The sequence below is a fragment of the Vicugna pacos genome, chromosome 26, assembly GCF_048564905.1.
Source record: "Vicugna pacos chromosome 26, VicPac4, whole genome shotgun sequence".
Taxonomy (NCBI): Eukaryota; Metazoa; Chordata; class Mammalia; order Artiodactyla; family Camelidae; genus Vicugna; species Vicugna pacos.
The window spans coordinates 15,857,707-15,872,849 of NC_133012.1; the positions used below are offsets into that span (position 1 = coordinate 15,857,707).

General features: G+C 39.1%; 1 protein-coding gene and 1 non-coding gene across 6 annotated transcripts in view; both read right to left on the reverse strand.

The window, feature by feature from the left end:
* Nucleotides 1-1,748: 1,748 nt before the first annotated feature.
* Nucleotides 1,749-1,821, reverse strand: TRNAG-ACC (transfer RNA glycine (anticodon ACC)). Its single transcript has one exon. It is a non-coding gene; the product is annotated as a tRNA-Gly (tRNA).
* A 7,025-nt stretch (nucleotides 1,822-8,846) lies between these two features.
* Nucleotides 8,847-15,143, reverse strand: part of FGL1 (fibrinogen like 1) — a 35,604-nt gene continuing 29,307 nt past the window's right edge. For all 5 annotated transcript variants that reach the window (XM_031691466.2, XM_072950420.1, XM_015249265.3 and 2 more), the window contains 3 exons: nucleotides 13,297-13,385; nucleotides 12,936-13,123; nucleotides 8,847-9,203 (listed from right to left, as the gene is read on the reverse strand). In XM_031691466.2, the coding sequence (XP_031547326.1) occupies nucleotides 9,044-9,203; nucleotides 12,936-13,123; nucleotides 13,297-13,385 (437 nt within the window). In that variant the 3' untranslated portion in view covers nucleotides 8,847-9,043. The remainder of the gene's footprint in view (nucleotides 9,204-12,935; nucleotides 13,124-13,296; nucleotides 13,386-15,143) is intronic.

Below are 15,143 nucleotides of genomic sequence, written 5' to 3' on the forward strand. Positions count from 1 at the left end.
CTGTAATTAACAACAATCATTGTACTATAAAGTCACATGAAAATTTTGATAGAAGAGGCCCACAGACATTAATAAACTCATTTCTTTTCCTAGAGGCCTGCTTATACCAAACAGGCAGGTGTATAACTTGAGTCTAATGAACATCAGAAAAAGGGATTATTAAACTCACTAGCTTAGCCAAGTGTCTGCCTTATGCATGCCTCCAACTGTCCAACCATTGGAAACACCGTGTAAGATAAGAACAGATTACTATGCAGAGTCAGCACCTACTATGGCAAAGTAATCAGCTCCAGAAGACTGAAGGCATGAGTAAACCTGTTCCAAGGAAATCTGATGCTGGAAACTTCCAGTGAATTCTGCTGCCTTGGCAGTTATATGACATCCAACGGTTTGGACCAAGAAAAGTTATTTAGAGAACAGCACGCCTTTCAGGAGATTGCAATGACTCTGACCTTAAACCAAACACAGGGGCCTGGAAGATTATGGTCTATTTCTGTTGTTTGTGTTTTTGTATGTCTTTCATATCCTTTCTTAATTGGTCTTTGGTTAATACACATTCTTTGGTAACAGCTGCTCTACTGAACAGAGGGACACCTCCCTCAAGACCTTAAATTCTACCGGATTTTTACAAACTTGATATACAATTTCCAGATTAGCATTGATAGCAACGTTTCCAAGTGATAACTGACAGAAAATGTTGGAGTAGGGTCTCCTGACAGTGAGGCCCTAAGTGCACTGAGGACATGTGGAACACTGAAAAAGCAGGTGTCCGTGTCTCTGATGTGATGATTTACAGGGGGCATCCAGTCGCAGCTCCCTTCCTTTCTGTCCAGAAATTCCCGTCAGAATAGTTACCACCAAAATAAATAAAGCTGTTGCTTGACTACTGAAGGGCATTTCCATTGCCTGAGAAGGGCAGGCATTCTAGCCCTTCCTTGTTAGCGCCTCAGAGGCCCTGGTGAATCAACACCTGAGAAGATAAAACAGAGGACATACCTGAGGGACTACATGCCCCACAATCAGTTCCCAGTGACCCAGTCCATCCCCAGGCCCACACTCAGTCTCTCTCTCTCTGAAGACCCTGAGCAGCCCACAGCAGAGAATGCCAAGCAGCAGTAAGGCGTGAAGGCCTCGGGTCAATGTCTAGGGAGCTCACTGGGCTGGCTTCTTGGGGAGGAAGGACTAACGACAGGAGGGGAAAAAGCCAGGATTTCCCTAGGATTCGATCTGTGAAGAAAGTTGTCTATGGTGGTGCCCTTTGCACTATTAACTGTGCAGGGTAAGCAAAGCCACACTCTGAATTCACAGTACCATCCGGCCCGGGAAGTGGACCCACAGGGCTGCCTGTGAGCAGGCAGACGGGGGCAGTCACTCTGCAGAACGCACCCTGGGCAGCCAGGGAGCAGAGGCCTGACCTGCAGGCCATTCCACAGACAGGGGCCACAGTGTCTCACCAAGAAGATGGAACGCAGGTCACAGCCGCCCTGCGAAGGGCCTCGGGTCAGGTACGCCTACTCCTGCCAAAAGTATAAGCACAGGAGAGTCTCCATATCCTGCCACTGCTGGATCTTTTTCCACTGACCACTTCACAAAACCCCCTCCTAAGGCGGAAGGAGGCTTCCTGTGTTTTCTGTTACTTTAGGAAGTTTGAACAAAATGTTTTCCAGGTAAAATACTTAAATTTTTATATCCTATGGATTTTTTTTGGGGGGGTGGTGATTAGGTTTTTATGTATTTATTATCTTTAATGGAGGTACTGGGGATTGAACCCAGGACCTCGTGCATGGTAGGCACACACTCTACCACTGAGCTATACCCTCCCCACTAAATTGTTATATTTTAAAGCACTTTCTGGCCCCGAAAGTATTTTGAACTGTCTTGTCAACATCTTAGAATGTAAGGCTGTGTTTTGGCAGGCTTTATTTTTGGATATAAGGGGGAACAAAGAGTAACTCAAGTTGGTCAAGTAGACTGCTTCACACTTTACAAAATAAATAAATAAATAAATAAATAAATAAATAAATAAATAAATAAATAAATAAATAAATAAATTTTTTTCTTTTTTGCTCTGGGCTTGTGTCCAGAATGGGAAAGTTTCAGTCTCTAAATAGACTTTTTTCAGGAAGTTTTGGATGACAGTGAAGCGTGGTATAAAGAGAAGTGGTATGACACCCTAACTGCTGCCCAGATGCACATTTTCTCATGCAAAAACTGCAGTGACCAAAGGGCTCCAGGGATCAGTTCTTTGTTAAATCATGAAACAGAGAGAGACAGCTGGCACTCACACCCCTTTGGGAGGTAGTCTGGTCCAGGCTTGCTGACTGAAGGAATGAGTGTGGGGAGTGCACCACACTGTGTAAGCATCCTGCCTCGGGACATCTGATCCTCAAGAGGCTCAGGAAGGATCTCAGGAGACCCCTGATAGCCACCTGTATGCTGTGATCATCACTAAGGGACTGCTTTCTTGCTTTGTTTCAGAAAACTGGATGAGACTATAGGGTTGAACTTTTCACATACACTTTTATCATGTTGAGGTTCATCCTGGAAGCTTATCCTTGAACTAAAACTAAGATGTCAAAGGGGGAGGAGTATAGCTCAGTGGTAGAGCACATGGCTGGCAGGCACAAGGTCCTGGGTTCAATCCTCAGTACTTCCATCAAAAACAAAAAAGAAAGAAAGAAAAAAAAACTAAGATAGCAAACTGCTTAGCTTCTCTGAATGACAAGAGTATTGAGGAGCCACACCAAGGACCTTTAAACCTCACGGTGAATCAGATTTGTTTACATACTTGTTAAAAAGTAAGTGGCCCAGGCCAACAGCTTGATATTAAAAACAGCCTTGAAAGTAAAACACATGGTCCTTCCAAACTCCTAGCTCCTCGGAGTTACACACCCTACTACATGCTGACTCACATACAAACAATACGCAGATGTTCTTTGAACCTAGATTTCAAAAGATCTCTTTTTAGAAAAAGTTTTTAATCATATTCACCAAATTCCTTATATATTCTGAAAGTTTTCAGAATTTTTTTTTCCTGGTGCTACTGGTCTCTGAGTCAACATGGAACTCCTGTTAATATTTCATTCTAATTTGTCATTATTTTGCATAATCATTGCCGAGATAAAAGTCTACCAGCTTTTGATTTTTCAGAAATTTTTTTTTTTTAAGTATGTGATTTCCTGCCTCTTCAACGTGAATGAATACAGGAGGATATAATACTCTTTCAAACCACAACTGTTAGAATAGGACAAAAGTTGCAAGGGAACAATGATTTTCCACCAGTGAGCCAATTAGTGTTCTTTCAGATTTAACTTTCTCCTAACTAGGGAAACATCAGTTATTTTTAATCTTTTTTTTAAATTAGTGATTAAAAAGCTGATATTATCTCTAAAGGGCCTTCTTTGCAGAGTATGGGATTCCTAAGACTCTCAATTAGTTAGTTGGTCACCAGAAAAGGACAGAGAAGCCTTTGTAACTAGCTGACTTTTCTGAGGTTTCATTTTACATTTCAAGAGCTCTGTGTTCTAGCATCACTCAACTGAAAAGAGATACGGTAGGTGTAATTAAAGGAGAAGAGTGAAAGAGATGAAACAGCTGGCATATGTTAGCCACCTTTAAGAGCTGCAAAACTACCTGGTCTTCCAAAGAATTATGACCTGCATGGTCATTTCTAAGGGTATAATCATTCCTTCAGGAGAGAAGCCACAGTGAGCTAGTATCCAACAAAGGGGTATCTGTTTAGCACCCTGAAGGAAAAAAAAAATCAAATTACCCCTAAATCTAAACTGTTTAGTAAGGTCATCTTCCAATAAACTAAAAAGCCTAGAACTTCTAAGGTACACTCCTGGCCCCATTCCAATTGCTATATGACCTTGGAGAAACCTCTTTTGAAGTTTTCTGTGTCTGTAAAACCTGGATAATAGTACTGTCTGTCCCAGATGGTTGGAATTGTGTGAATTAATTAGTTCAAGCTGGAAAGGTCTTTGACAATGCTAAGTGCTGAATATTGTTATTGTTAGAGGTGCAGGTGGAGGCAATGTTACACAGCACATCTATAATTAGAAAGGCCTAGAAACTGCCAATGGTGCCAACACCCCAGGAGTTAAGGATACAATACCCTGTATCATTTTCTGCGTTGAGACGAAGTTGGCTTGTTCCGACAGAATGCCTGATTCCCTCTTTTATTCCCTCTGTAAGGTTGCAGCTCTTCGTGAATTTGCCCACCGTGGAGCATAGTTTTTACTGGGTGCACAGGCTTTTTAAGGCAGGGTGCTAAATGAAGTGCTGACATTCATTAGAACACAACGTACAGTCTTGGGTTTAAAATGCTTGTTTATTCATCTGAATCAAGGGAGTAAAGAAGTCCTTCCCAGAAGTACCTGTCCTCTGAAAAATGCAGAAAATGTCTTCATCTACAAAATGAAGGAAGAGGTCTAAACCAACTTTTAGAGATGAAAAGCTTTCTTTTCCTCCCCAAACAAAAACATAACACATAGCAAATTGTTATATGGAACCCAAATACATAAAATAGATAAAAAACAGCTGTGTCAAATGAAAAAAGACAGGGGAAAGCTCCCTGTTCCCCGCAGTGACCCTGAGGCATGTCATCAGGCTCCCCTGAGCCCATTTAGAGAGCATGGGACCAGACCGTCTGTAAACCAGGTTTCATTCTCAAATTTTTTTAGCATTTTCAAATCCAGTAATATTAAGAACCTGGACTATGGCGCTCTTAAAGAAACAGCGTATCCAGAGTCATAATTCATTTTATCCGTTATCTTGCCTGGAAAACCTTCTCTGACCGTCTGTCTGCTCACACCTTCAGCTCTCGGTGAACATCACGCAGCACTCCAGTTCCCCATTATCACGTGCCCTTTTTACCCCCACTTCTTCATCAGCACCAGCACTGCCAACATTGAATATTCACGCAGCACTTAGTATGCACCAAGCACAGTATTATCTCATTTAATCCTCAAAACACCACGATAGAATAGCTATATTATTATTCATATTTTAGAGATGAGAACGCAGCACAGAGATGTAAAGTAATTTGTCGTCTAAAAAAATGCAAAAATAACATTTAAACTCCAGATAGTCAGACTGCAGTCTTCTTGGGCAATGGCTAAACATTAAACCATGTTGTCTATCGTTTGGTACTGAGTAACTGCCTATATGTTGTCTTGTCTTTCTCCCCAACTAATTTTGTGCTGGCCAAACAATAGATTATGGACTGTATGCTTGGATCTTGGTTTCATGATTTGCATCCTTTCTGAAACTGTAGATCTTTGGAAATTCTGTAAAGTTCGTACTTTCAGGAACAACCCCCCGCCTTTTCTTAACAATACCATTTGTCTCTTGGTAGAAACCTCTTCTGTAACGATGTCAGATATTAAACATTCTTGCATTTTCTTTATATTTTGCTTCTCCTCCACCCTTAATGGAGGTACTGGGGGTTGAACTCAGGACTACTACTGAGCTATTAACCCTACCCCCACATTTTCTGTATATTTTGTTTTATTCTTTTAAAAAAAGACTCATGAGTTTGTTGGGAATAATGCATAATCACTTAATATAAATTAAAAGTGTATTTGCATTTTAAAAAGTGGTAAAGCCTGAAAAATAACTCTCTAATGGTAAAATTTAAGAGGGATTTGTTTCAACTGGGTCTTCCAGATGTTGTGACTTCAGGTAAACTAGTCCAATTTCCCTCTCACATCTAAACTCGTCCAATGACCTATCTATTCTCTCCAACTGCTTTTATTTCCTGCACAGCTATTCTCCCCACTAGCCCACTGAAGTGGGCTTAAGGACACAAAAAAACATTATTACCAAATCCAAAGGTCTTTCATTAGAACTCTTTTTCTTCCATATTTTTATGGCATTAAAATTCTTTTTTCATTCCTTCTGCATTGAAAAACTATTTTATGAAGATTTATGTAATACTATACTGTGTAGCTCCCCTCCCATTTCTCTGTAAAATCATTTTTCTCCTTTAAAGCTTTTCTTCTTTTGATCTAATTGCATAAGGTCTTCATGCTACTACTTGAGCAAATAATACCCGTATTTAAAATTGCCACTGGTGCCCCATTATCTATACCTTCCCAAAGTGTGATCTATGGAACTGTTCCCACAAGACTGCATTATTTTAAAAGTTCAGAAACCATGGCAAACACTTTTCTCACCTGTACATTCTAGAGACTATAAAATTAAGTATTTTTGTTCATAACCTTCCAATAACTACATGATGTATTTCTGCCCAATAAGGCATAAACTGAAGCGTATTGACCCTTCACCCTTCTTTCTGCTTTCTATATGGACTCAGAGCAGGAGCTGCAGTAGACAACGTGTGATTTTGAAGGAAGGGCAAAGTGAGTTGCAGAGATAGCAGCTTCCACACAGCAAAGGACTGAACCTAGGCCAGCAAACTCCCGCCTCCTGAGTTCTTGTTGCATAAGATGAACAAATCCCTACTCATCTGGACTTCCATAATCAGGTGGTTTACATCTTACAGCTGAACACACTCCTAACCAGATCTAAGAATGCAACACTGGTTCCCCTCCCATCTGTGGGGAATATATTCAAAGACCCTCAGTGGATGCCTGAAACTGCCGACAGTACCGAACCCTGTATTATACTGTGTTTTTTCCTATACATACATACATACCTACGACAAAGTTTAATTTATAAATCAGGCACAATAAGAGATTAACAATAACTTAAAGTAAAATAACAACACACTGTAATAAAAGTTATGTGAACGCTGGCTCTCCATCTATCAAAATCTTTTACCGTACACGTTTAATGCCTTTTCCATCTTTACTAAGCACACACCATGCACTGTGGCTGTAACTTTTGCAGTCTGAGGTGTGACAGCAAAACACAAATTTCTTTTTACTTTTTCACTATTTCACGGAAAGGAGACATGTTCTTACCGTGGGTCTTAGCAACCTCAGCATATGATTTTTCTCCTTTCCTCATTAAGTCCAGCGCTTTCACCTTTTTACGGTCTCTTCGGTGTATCTGAATTGCCAGCGTCGCCACTCTTGAGCTCCAGCGCCATTATTAAGTAAAATAAGGGTTGCCTGAATTGCAGCACAAGCATTGCGGTGTGGTACACAGAGTTGATCTGATACTGAGGTGGCTACTAAGTAACAGGTGGGATACGACGGATAAAGGGAAGATTTACATCCGGCGCGGGTCGGAGCAGATGCACGCGAGATTTCACCACGCTACTCCAAAGTTGTGTAATTTAAAACTTACAACTTGTTTACTTCTGAAATTACCTATTTAAAATTTTCAGACCATGGTTGACCGAGGGTAACTGAAACCTCTGAAAGGGAAACTGCAGATATGAGGCGGAGGTGGGGTGCGGAATTCTCTCTTGGAACTTCAGAATGCACGTAATATAAAAGGACCCAAGAAATACTCGAGAGAAGAAATCTGTTGAATTTTGTTTACTCCATCATCTCCTAAACTCATTTGATCAAGGAGCGCTTTTTTTCCTGTATTAACTATTAATATCCCCAGAACTATGGTTCCCTACATGATTATTTTTCGAAGTGTGAGCTCTAGAAGAGCAATATCTGCATCATCTGGAACGTGTTAAACAACTAGACTCTTAGGCCCCACTCCAGAATCATTTTAACAAGATGCCCCGGTGATTTGTATGACATTAAAATTTGAGAAACACTGCTTTGGGAAGCACTGTTTAGAGGGTAAAGTACAACTAGCCTTAATATCTTTATGTGACTCATTGTTTCAAGACATCTACTATAATTACCCCTTAATGCCAATTCACTCATAATTGCAGCAAGTTCTTATTGACTGCTTACTTTGTGCAAGGCATTATTCTAAGTACTTTACTCATATAATCCTTCAACCCAACCCCATGAGGCAGGTGCTATTATAATCTTTTTACAGATGAGATTACTGAGGCTCAGAGAAGTTAAGTCACCTACCCAAGGTCACAGAGCTGATAAGTTGCAGAATCCTTGGTTTAAGGATTTAAGGATCACTAAACTTTATTGCCCCTCTAAACTGTTTTTGTTTTCATGCACTTTCCTGCTCTGTGTATTTTACACAAGGGTTTCCCTCTGCCTGCAATGATTTCCCACATACACCTAGTTAAAGGATTTCAGCTCAAAAAGTTCTTTCAGGAAACTTCTCTGATCTTCTTCCCCCAAGACAGGTGAGGTCCCTGCTCTACATCCCCTAGGCACATATTTTTCCTTCATACTTACCAGCTTTTAGAATTATTTATTTTTGTGATTTTCATGGTTAGTGTATGTCATTATCCAAAAAACTAGCTTCGTGTGGGCTTGGAGTGTGTCCTCTGTGCCTGACACATGCCAAAGAAAGCTGTACTATGGGTGCAAAATGTCTGATTGAGCATCAGAAGACTTGGATCTGAGTCCTTGTTATCCTACCTACTAGCTTTGTCACTTTCAGCAGTCACGAAATCTCAGCTCCACAGATTCTCAGCCCGGGGTTCTCATTCTAGGACAGCTATGACAATTAAAATGTGGCTTCTGAAAGAAGTGTATAATCTACATAAACATCCTAAAAATAAGACATAGTGTTTTTTAGTGATTAAGGTCCTAGGTTGTATTTAAGAGTTCCAGCTCTGCAGTCAGAGACCTGACTTCATTTCCAACTCATAATGCAGTTGAGTTAGCAATCCACTATCTGCTGGATTTTTTCATGTGTTTTTCACAACGGCATTCATACTCAATTTACTATGCATGTATGCTGTATTATCTCCCAAGTCATGAAAGTACTCTATGCTTTTTATTTTTTGTTCGAACGTAATCTCTCATCATAGCCCTTTGCACACAGGAATCTGATAAATATTAACATAATCTATATTTATTTGGTGAGTATCACATATTTGCTGTGCTGGAAGTACATTAAGTAATAAAGGCAAGTAAGACTGAAATGTAGTGCATGTACCATTTGTCGTCATCACACATGTAAGTGTTCAGAATTACTACTTCTCAAATCACTAAAGCCAAGATGAATTGCAGAAGCAAAAGCCCAACAGGGACAATTAAACAACATTTGGAATAAAATCATTTGGCCTAATTTTCATAACCACAGATTTCAAAGAATACCACCATCCATGCCAGGTGTGCCAGACAACGCCATTGTCTGTGTTAGCCGTGTAGGGGCCGCTGTGGTATAAACCATTCAGGTTTGCAGAGTGACACCTAGTGGGAGGAAAAATAAACACAGAACAATCAGACTAGAAAAACATCCTTCGAAATGCTTTTATTTTGCTAGCAAATGATTGAAAACCTTTTCACTATGAAACTCTGCCATTTCTAGAAAAGGGGCTATTTATCAGTTTACAGAAGCCACGAGATTTCTACAACAGATGAGTTTGTTAAACTGGTGGGTTTCAGTGCCATAACTCTCAGGACACAACCCAGGCCACTTGTACATTATTGATAAAGAAGCAGTTCTGTTCTTAACAGCCTTTAAACAAAGAAAGAAGAAAAAAAGAGAGAAAAGCAAGCAAACAAAATCCTGGCTTGTAACCCCAAGCCTCGGCAGCTTGGTGTGGGTGAAGGGGCCCAGGCGTGGCACTCTGCTCAGGGGCCAGCTTCCCCGGGTCATTTATCCTCATAGTGTTCACCCCTCCACTGCCAAGACTTAGCTTCCATCATTCAAACTCCTTCCCTCCCCTCAGAAATCACTAGCATATCAATTATCTTAACCTCAAGGATAAGAAAACAAAACATAAACCACCATTTAAAGTCTTGCCAGCCATCAACCAATAATCATTTGTCTGAGTGGCTGAGCTAATCTTTTACATATACTGCTCCCATCTAGAGAACGGCTAGGTTAACCCATGGTTAGGTTCTCATAAATTTTTAAATGGCGTCTTTCCTCCTTTGGAATCTGTAAATTTTGTCCCTGATATGGATAAGGTAAGAGTAGGTGATAATTTTCCACGTACTGTTGTGAAAGGACTTACTATTTCTCTACTGATTTTTTTTTTTATTGCTATAACTAACAAAACGATGTCAGGCATTAGTACAGAAGAAGAACATTCCCAAGGCTCAGTTCTGAAAAATCTATGGAAAGCACCTAAATTTTGAATTTAAAAAGGTGTATAATTTACCCATAAAAGCTGAGTGGTTGGCTTGAATCACTTACCAGCCGAGTGATTCTCTCCTGCTAACCATCCTGCCAGTCCTTTTAACTAATCGAAAGCATGCATGCTGAATCTGCAAGTGTTAAGAGCCTACTGTGTTTTTAAAATTGCATGGAAAGTAACATGAAAAGAGAAAACACCCTAAATTGGGCCTCCAGAATATATATTCTGACATATCACTGTCTTACTAGAGTCATCTATTACAAATGAATCCCATTAGGAAACTGACTCTGGTCAACGTAGGGAGCATTAGCAATTCTAACACCAATCTTCCAGCATCTTCCAGGCTCTAGAACAGCCTGGACTCGAAGCTAGACTAGGGGATGACTGGGGCGCCCTTGGTGAAGAAGGATCTGTGAGCATGCTGCACCAGCAGAGCAGAGACGACATCAACACTCAGTGATTGGGGTTTGCTGTGTGGAGAAACACCTTTGTAGGTGGGTAATATTTATGAGATGCCAAGATTTCATGTAAACTGAAAGAACTATGGTACGGAAGAAAAAATAATGAGGAGGAAGAGGATGACCGAGGTAAACTACAGTAGTAGCAGGCATGGTTAGAAGCAGCACTGAGCTTCTGGAACAATTGACTTTTTTTTTTCTAGATTTTCTGATTTTTTCCACCTGCACAGCCTTAACGTTTTCCTTGACTCCAAGGATGATGCAGGCTTCCTGGGTGGCTCCACCTACTGAATTGCCTTTCTTTGTCCTCCATGAAACCCTGACTTTAAAGTCAAGTAAATCACTTAAATTTCCCATTGTTAATATGTGTACTGTTGTTACTCAATTGGGTAGGTTCATGGTTTTGATCTGGTAATATGAACCAACATGGTTGTTATTTCTGTATGTGGTATTGTGTTCCAAACCAAACATTAAGGGGTGCTTGCAACTTTGTGAATTATAGATAAGTTTTTCCTAATGCTGATAGTTTTTACAAATGCTAACTTAGAAGGACAGGGGAAGAAAAAGGAGGAGGATGAGAAGGTGATGAAGATGGCTTTTTTTTTTTTTAAATATAACAAACCCTTGTGTCGAGGGCTGACTTTCAACAGGAAAATGGCTTTTAAGAGAACGAGAAAACCTCTAGGGAAGACTGTCACCATCTTTGATTTGCTAGTAGGAAAGATCATACCCTTTCTCTGTCCTCTCTCACTGCTGTATGTGCTCCTCTTCCCTGACAAATTACCAAAAATTAAATGAACTCAAACTGCAAAAAACAAAACCCAGAGAAGGCAGTATTTTTAGAACGACTTAGATTCAACCTCACACACCACACTACATACAAACAGCTCTATCTCCATTAAAGCTACAGCTGTAAAATCAGCGTATCACGTTAATGGACGATGGTCATAGTGAGAGGTCTCATCATTTTAGGGAAAATAAACAGATGTCTGGTATACCTCCACTTAATGAAATAGAGGATTCTTAAGTGCCATAAAAGTACTTACATAATTTAAAAAATGTTAAAATTTGGATTGTGGAATTTAAATAATTAATCTACAATTACATGGAAAACTCGGCACTCCAGAAATACTCATTAAAGATTCTGTAATGGAAATTTAAATGTCCAGCTATTTTGAGGTGGTCCCTGCCTGCTAAGGAAAAGGGAAGATGTTCAAAGCTCATGCACTGCCTAATGGTTTGAACACATCTGTTTTGCAGACACAGCAGGCTTCTCAGGTTATTTTTAAGAAAGACTGTATGAATTTTCCATTCCTGCCTTTACTTTGTCTGGAAACCATCTTGGGTGGAGAACAGTTAAAGGAAAGAGCACTACCCGGCCTCGAGAAGAGAACGTATTGAGGAATAATACAATAAGCATCTTCTCATCCAGCGCCTGAAGAGTTATGTTGAAAAGGAATCACAATTACTCTGCAGCTACTGAGGGGAAAAAAAAAACCAAACTGGGAAGTATTAAGAAGGCAGATTTCAGGTTAATAAAAGGAAAAACTTGGTGCAATCAAAAACGGATTGAGCTTGCTGATAAAGTAACACTGAAGTATTCAATCAGAAGGTGGAGTTAGGTTTCAGGAATGTTGTAGAAGAAATTGGAGGAGCTTGGATTCAATGATTTAATAAAAGTCACAGTACTTGAAAAACAGTATTACACAGAAAAATTTACAACAATAACACGGCCATTTCATATGCTGGGAGAAGGTGAAGAGCTTCACTCTCTGTACCCTGGAAGGCTGAAACTGATGTTTATCTTCAACAAATTTGCCCTTGATAAGTGGTTTTTCAGTTGTTTATTTTAAATGACATCAATCTTACACGTATGAATTAAGACGCTAACTCCACAGGACATTTTAGGATTAAATTATTAAGATGATCATTCTTTTAGTAGTGTCATATTTGCAGATTTTTTGAAGTTTTGTGTTTTTTTAAATTTTGGCCTTTAATTTTAAATGCCTGATTTTAAAGTGCTGACTGTGAATAAACCCTTCAATAGGAACAAAATATATTTTTTAAAACGTCAAAAATGCTATTTCTTTGTGTCAATTTGTTAACCCACTATTTATGAGAACTCACCATAATTCAGTTTGTAAACAATCTTTGTAAAAGCAGTAATTTGATTTATGTCTGTGACATGTCTTTCAGGCTTTACTAATGTACACAATGAACAAATCTTCAAAACTACTTCATCACTGAAGAATTCTAATAAGGATGATTACTTAATAATACCAGTATTACAAAGAAGACCTCATTACCTCATATATTATAATTAATGCCCATCAATGAGATATCATCAACGCCATTACAATTATGTTTGTAAAACGTCAAACCTGTTAAACCACCAGCCGGACTGATCCTCTTTTGCACAGTTCCCTTCGTAGTTGTCATTATCTCTGTCCCATGTGCTGAATTTCATTCTTTGGTGACTAGCCCACCATTGCACCTCGGGATGAAAATTCCCTGCAAGGGAGTCTCCAGCTGTTCCAGAATATTCCCCAAAATGCAACTCATAGGAATTCTAAAGGAAAACAGGAGACTTCCGTTATCAGTTGTCACCATTTTAAAACAGATTTATTTATTTTAAACAAAAAAATAGGTTCTATTGTGCACTTTTTTTCCACTGACTTCAGGTTTTATATTGTACGTTTTACACATTAATTCATGGTGTTACTTATTTGAAATTTTTAGTACCTTTTCATCTCCAACTTTGAAATTTTTATATTGTGCATAACGACTATTTCTTTCAAAATCTGCAAGGTCAATTTTTAACGTGTAGTCTCCTGAAAAAACAAACAAGAAATCATAGTTTTTTTTTTTTAACATATGAGACAAAATTGATTCACTGAGGCTTAAAAACAATCTATGGTTCTATTTTACTTAGACCATTTCCTTCTGCCATGAATCAGTTTTCAAAGAATAAACAGTGACTCCACTATATTTACAACAAGAAAACGTTATTGTGTATTTTACTTGAAAAAAAATTAAGGATGCAATATTAAAGACAGAAAATTTCTACCGGATCCATCATAGGTTAAAAATTAGTGTCATTCACTTGGCAAAGAACAACAGAAAACAAGTCATTATTTACTCAACAGATTAAGAAATCTAATAATAGAAGTATAGAAGTTTTAATAAGTTTAAATATTTATCCTCTTTTTCTTACATTTGATTAAGAATGTTGATCTTAAATATAATCGACTGAAATAGTTGAATCGTTAAATAATCATCTTTTCTTCATTGTCCCATCATTTGCAAATAACAAAGATTATTCTTTTTTCAAAAACAGAACTATTATCAGGAACATAAAAAGTTACAAGTCAAACTAAATGTTAGATAATATATGTTGTATCCTCCTCCTTTGATAAATAAAATTTCACAGTGACCTGTAAGACCAGATTTGAATTTAGAGTCTCAGTTTCCTTCTAGCTCCAAGCTGGCACGTGAAGGCCCATCACGCAGGCCTAGTCGGTGATCTGCCCCTCTTCTCTTCCCACCCCCATATCATCACACATAGCAAGGGGCCTTGTCCGCATTTGTAGACATTCCAGGCTGTACACTCACATGCTGTTAGGAGTGGTGGGGTTTTTTTGTTTGTTTTTTTATTGGAGGTACTGGGGATTGAACCCAGGATGTAGTGCATGCTAGGCACACATTCTGTCACTGAGCTATACCTACCCCAACCCAAGCTCTGTTTACACCCCCAATAAAAGCTGTTCCTTCACCTCCCCTCAGACTTAGGGGCACATACTCCAGCTGCACAACTTTCCCGCAGGGGGACAGATGAAGAAGAGGCATGAACTGGTCCTGGAGACAAGCTCAAGGCATCTTGAGCAGGGATTGCTAGATTCCCCATCACTGGAGAGAGTTTAGGAGGGCTGTGGGCTCCTGTTGGCTGTGACACTTTGGTCCCACAGATTCCTTGTTTCACAGAACTCTCTAAAGTGGAGTTCCAAGAAAGAGGTCCCCTTAATCTGATCAAAAGATAGTAAAGGTTATGTGAGCTAAGGCCGTGAAGTGGATGGAAGCAGTACATAGACTAAGTCAACACTCCTAAAAAGTACTTTGTATTATAGAAGAGATTCAAAATTTTAGGTAACTATCTAAATAGCTCTTTGGTCAAAGAGTAAATAAAAATGCAATTACAGACCATTTCTAACTTAATTTTATTGCAAACACTTCCAGCCAAAATTCATATAAGGGGGATAAAGCTATTTTAGAGGCAATTCCTTCCTTAAATGCTCTCTTGATTAAAGAATACAGAGACAAAGGGACTGTTTTTCCTTGGGATTATGTGATATGCAGTTGTGAAGCCTGGAACTGATGAATAAATTTTTGCTACCATGACAGTAGCCAGCCTGAAACACCAATCAAAACATGAAGGGAAAGCGGATGTTTTGGCAAAGCATCTGGGTGAATAAACAATAATAATTTGAAAAATAATAAGTTTGAATTTTGTATGTTTAGAAGTCAAAGGTTACTTCCTGGGGTTTTCATAGTTTCAGTAGGAAACCAGATGCATCTTAATGTGTGAAAGAAAC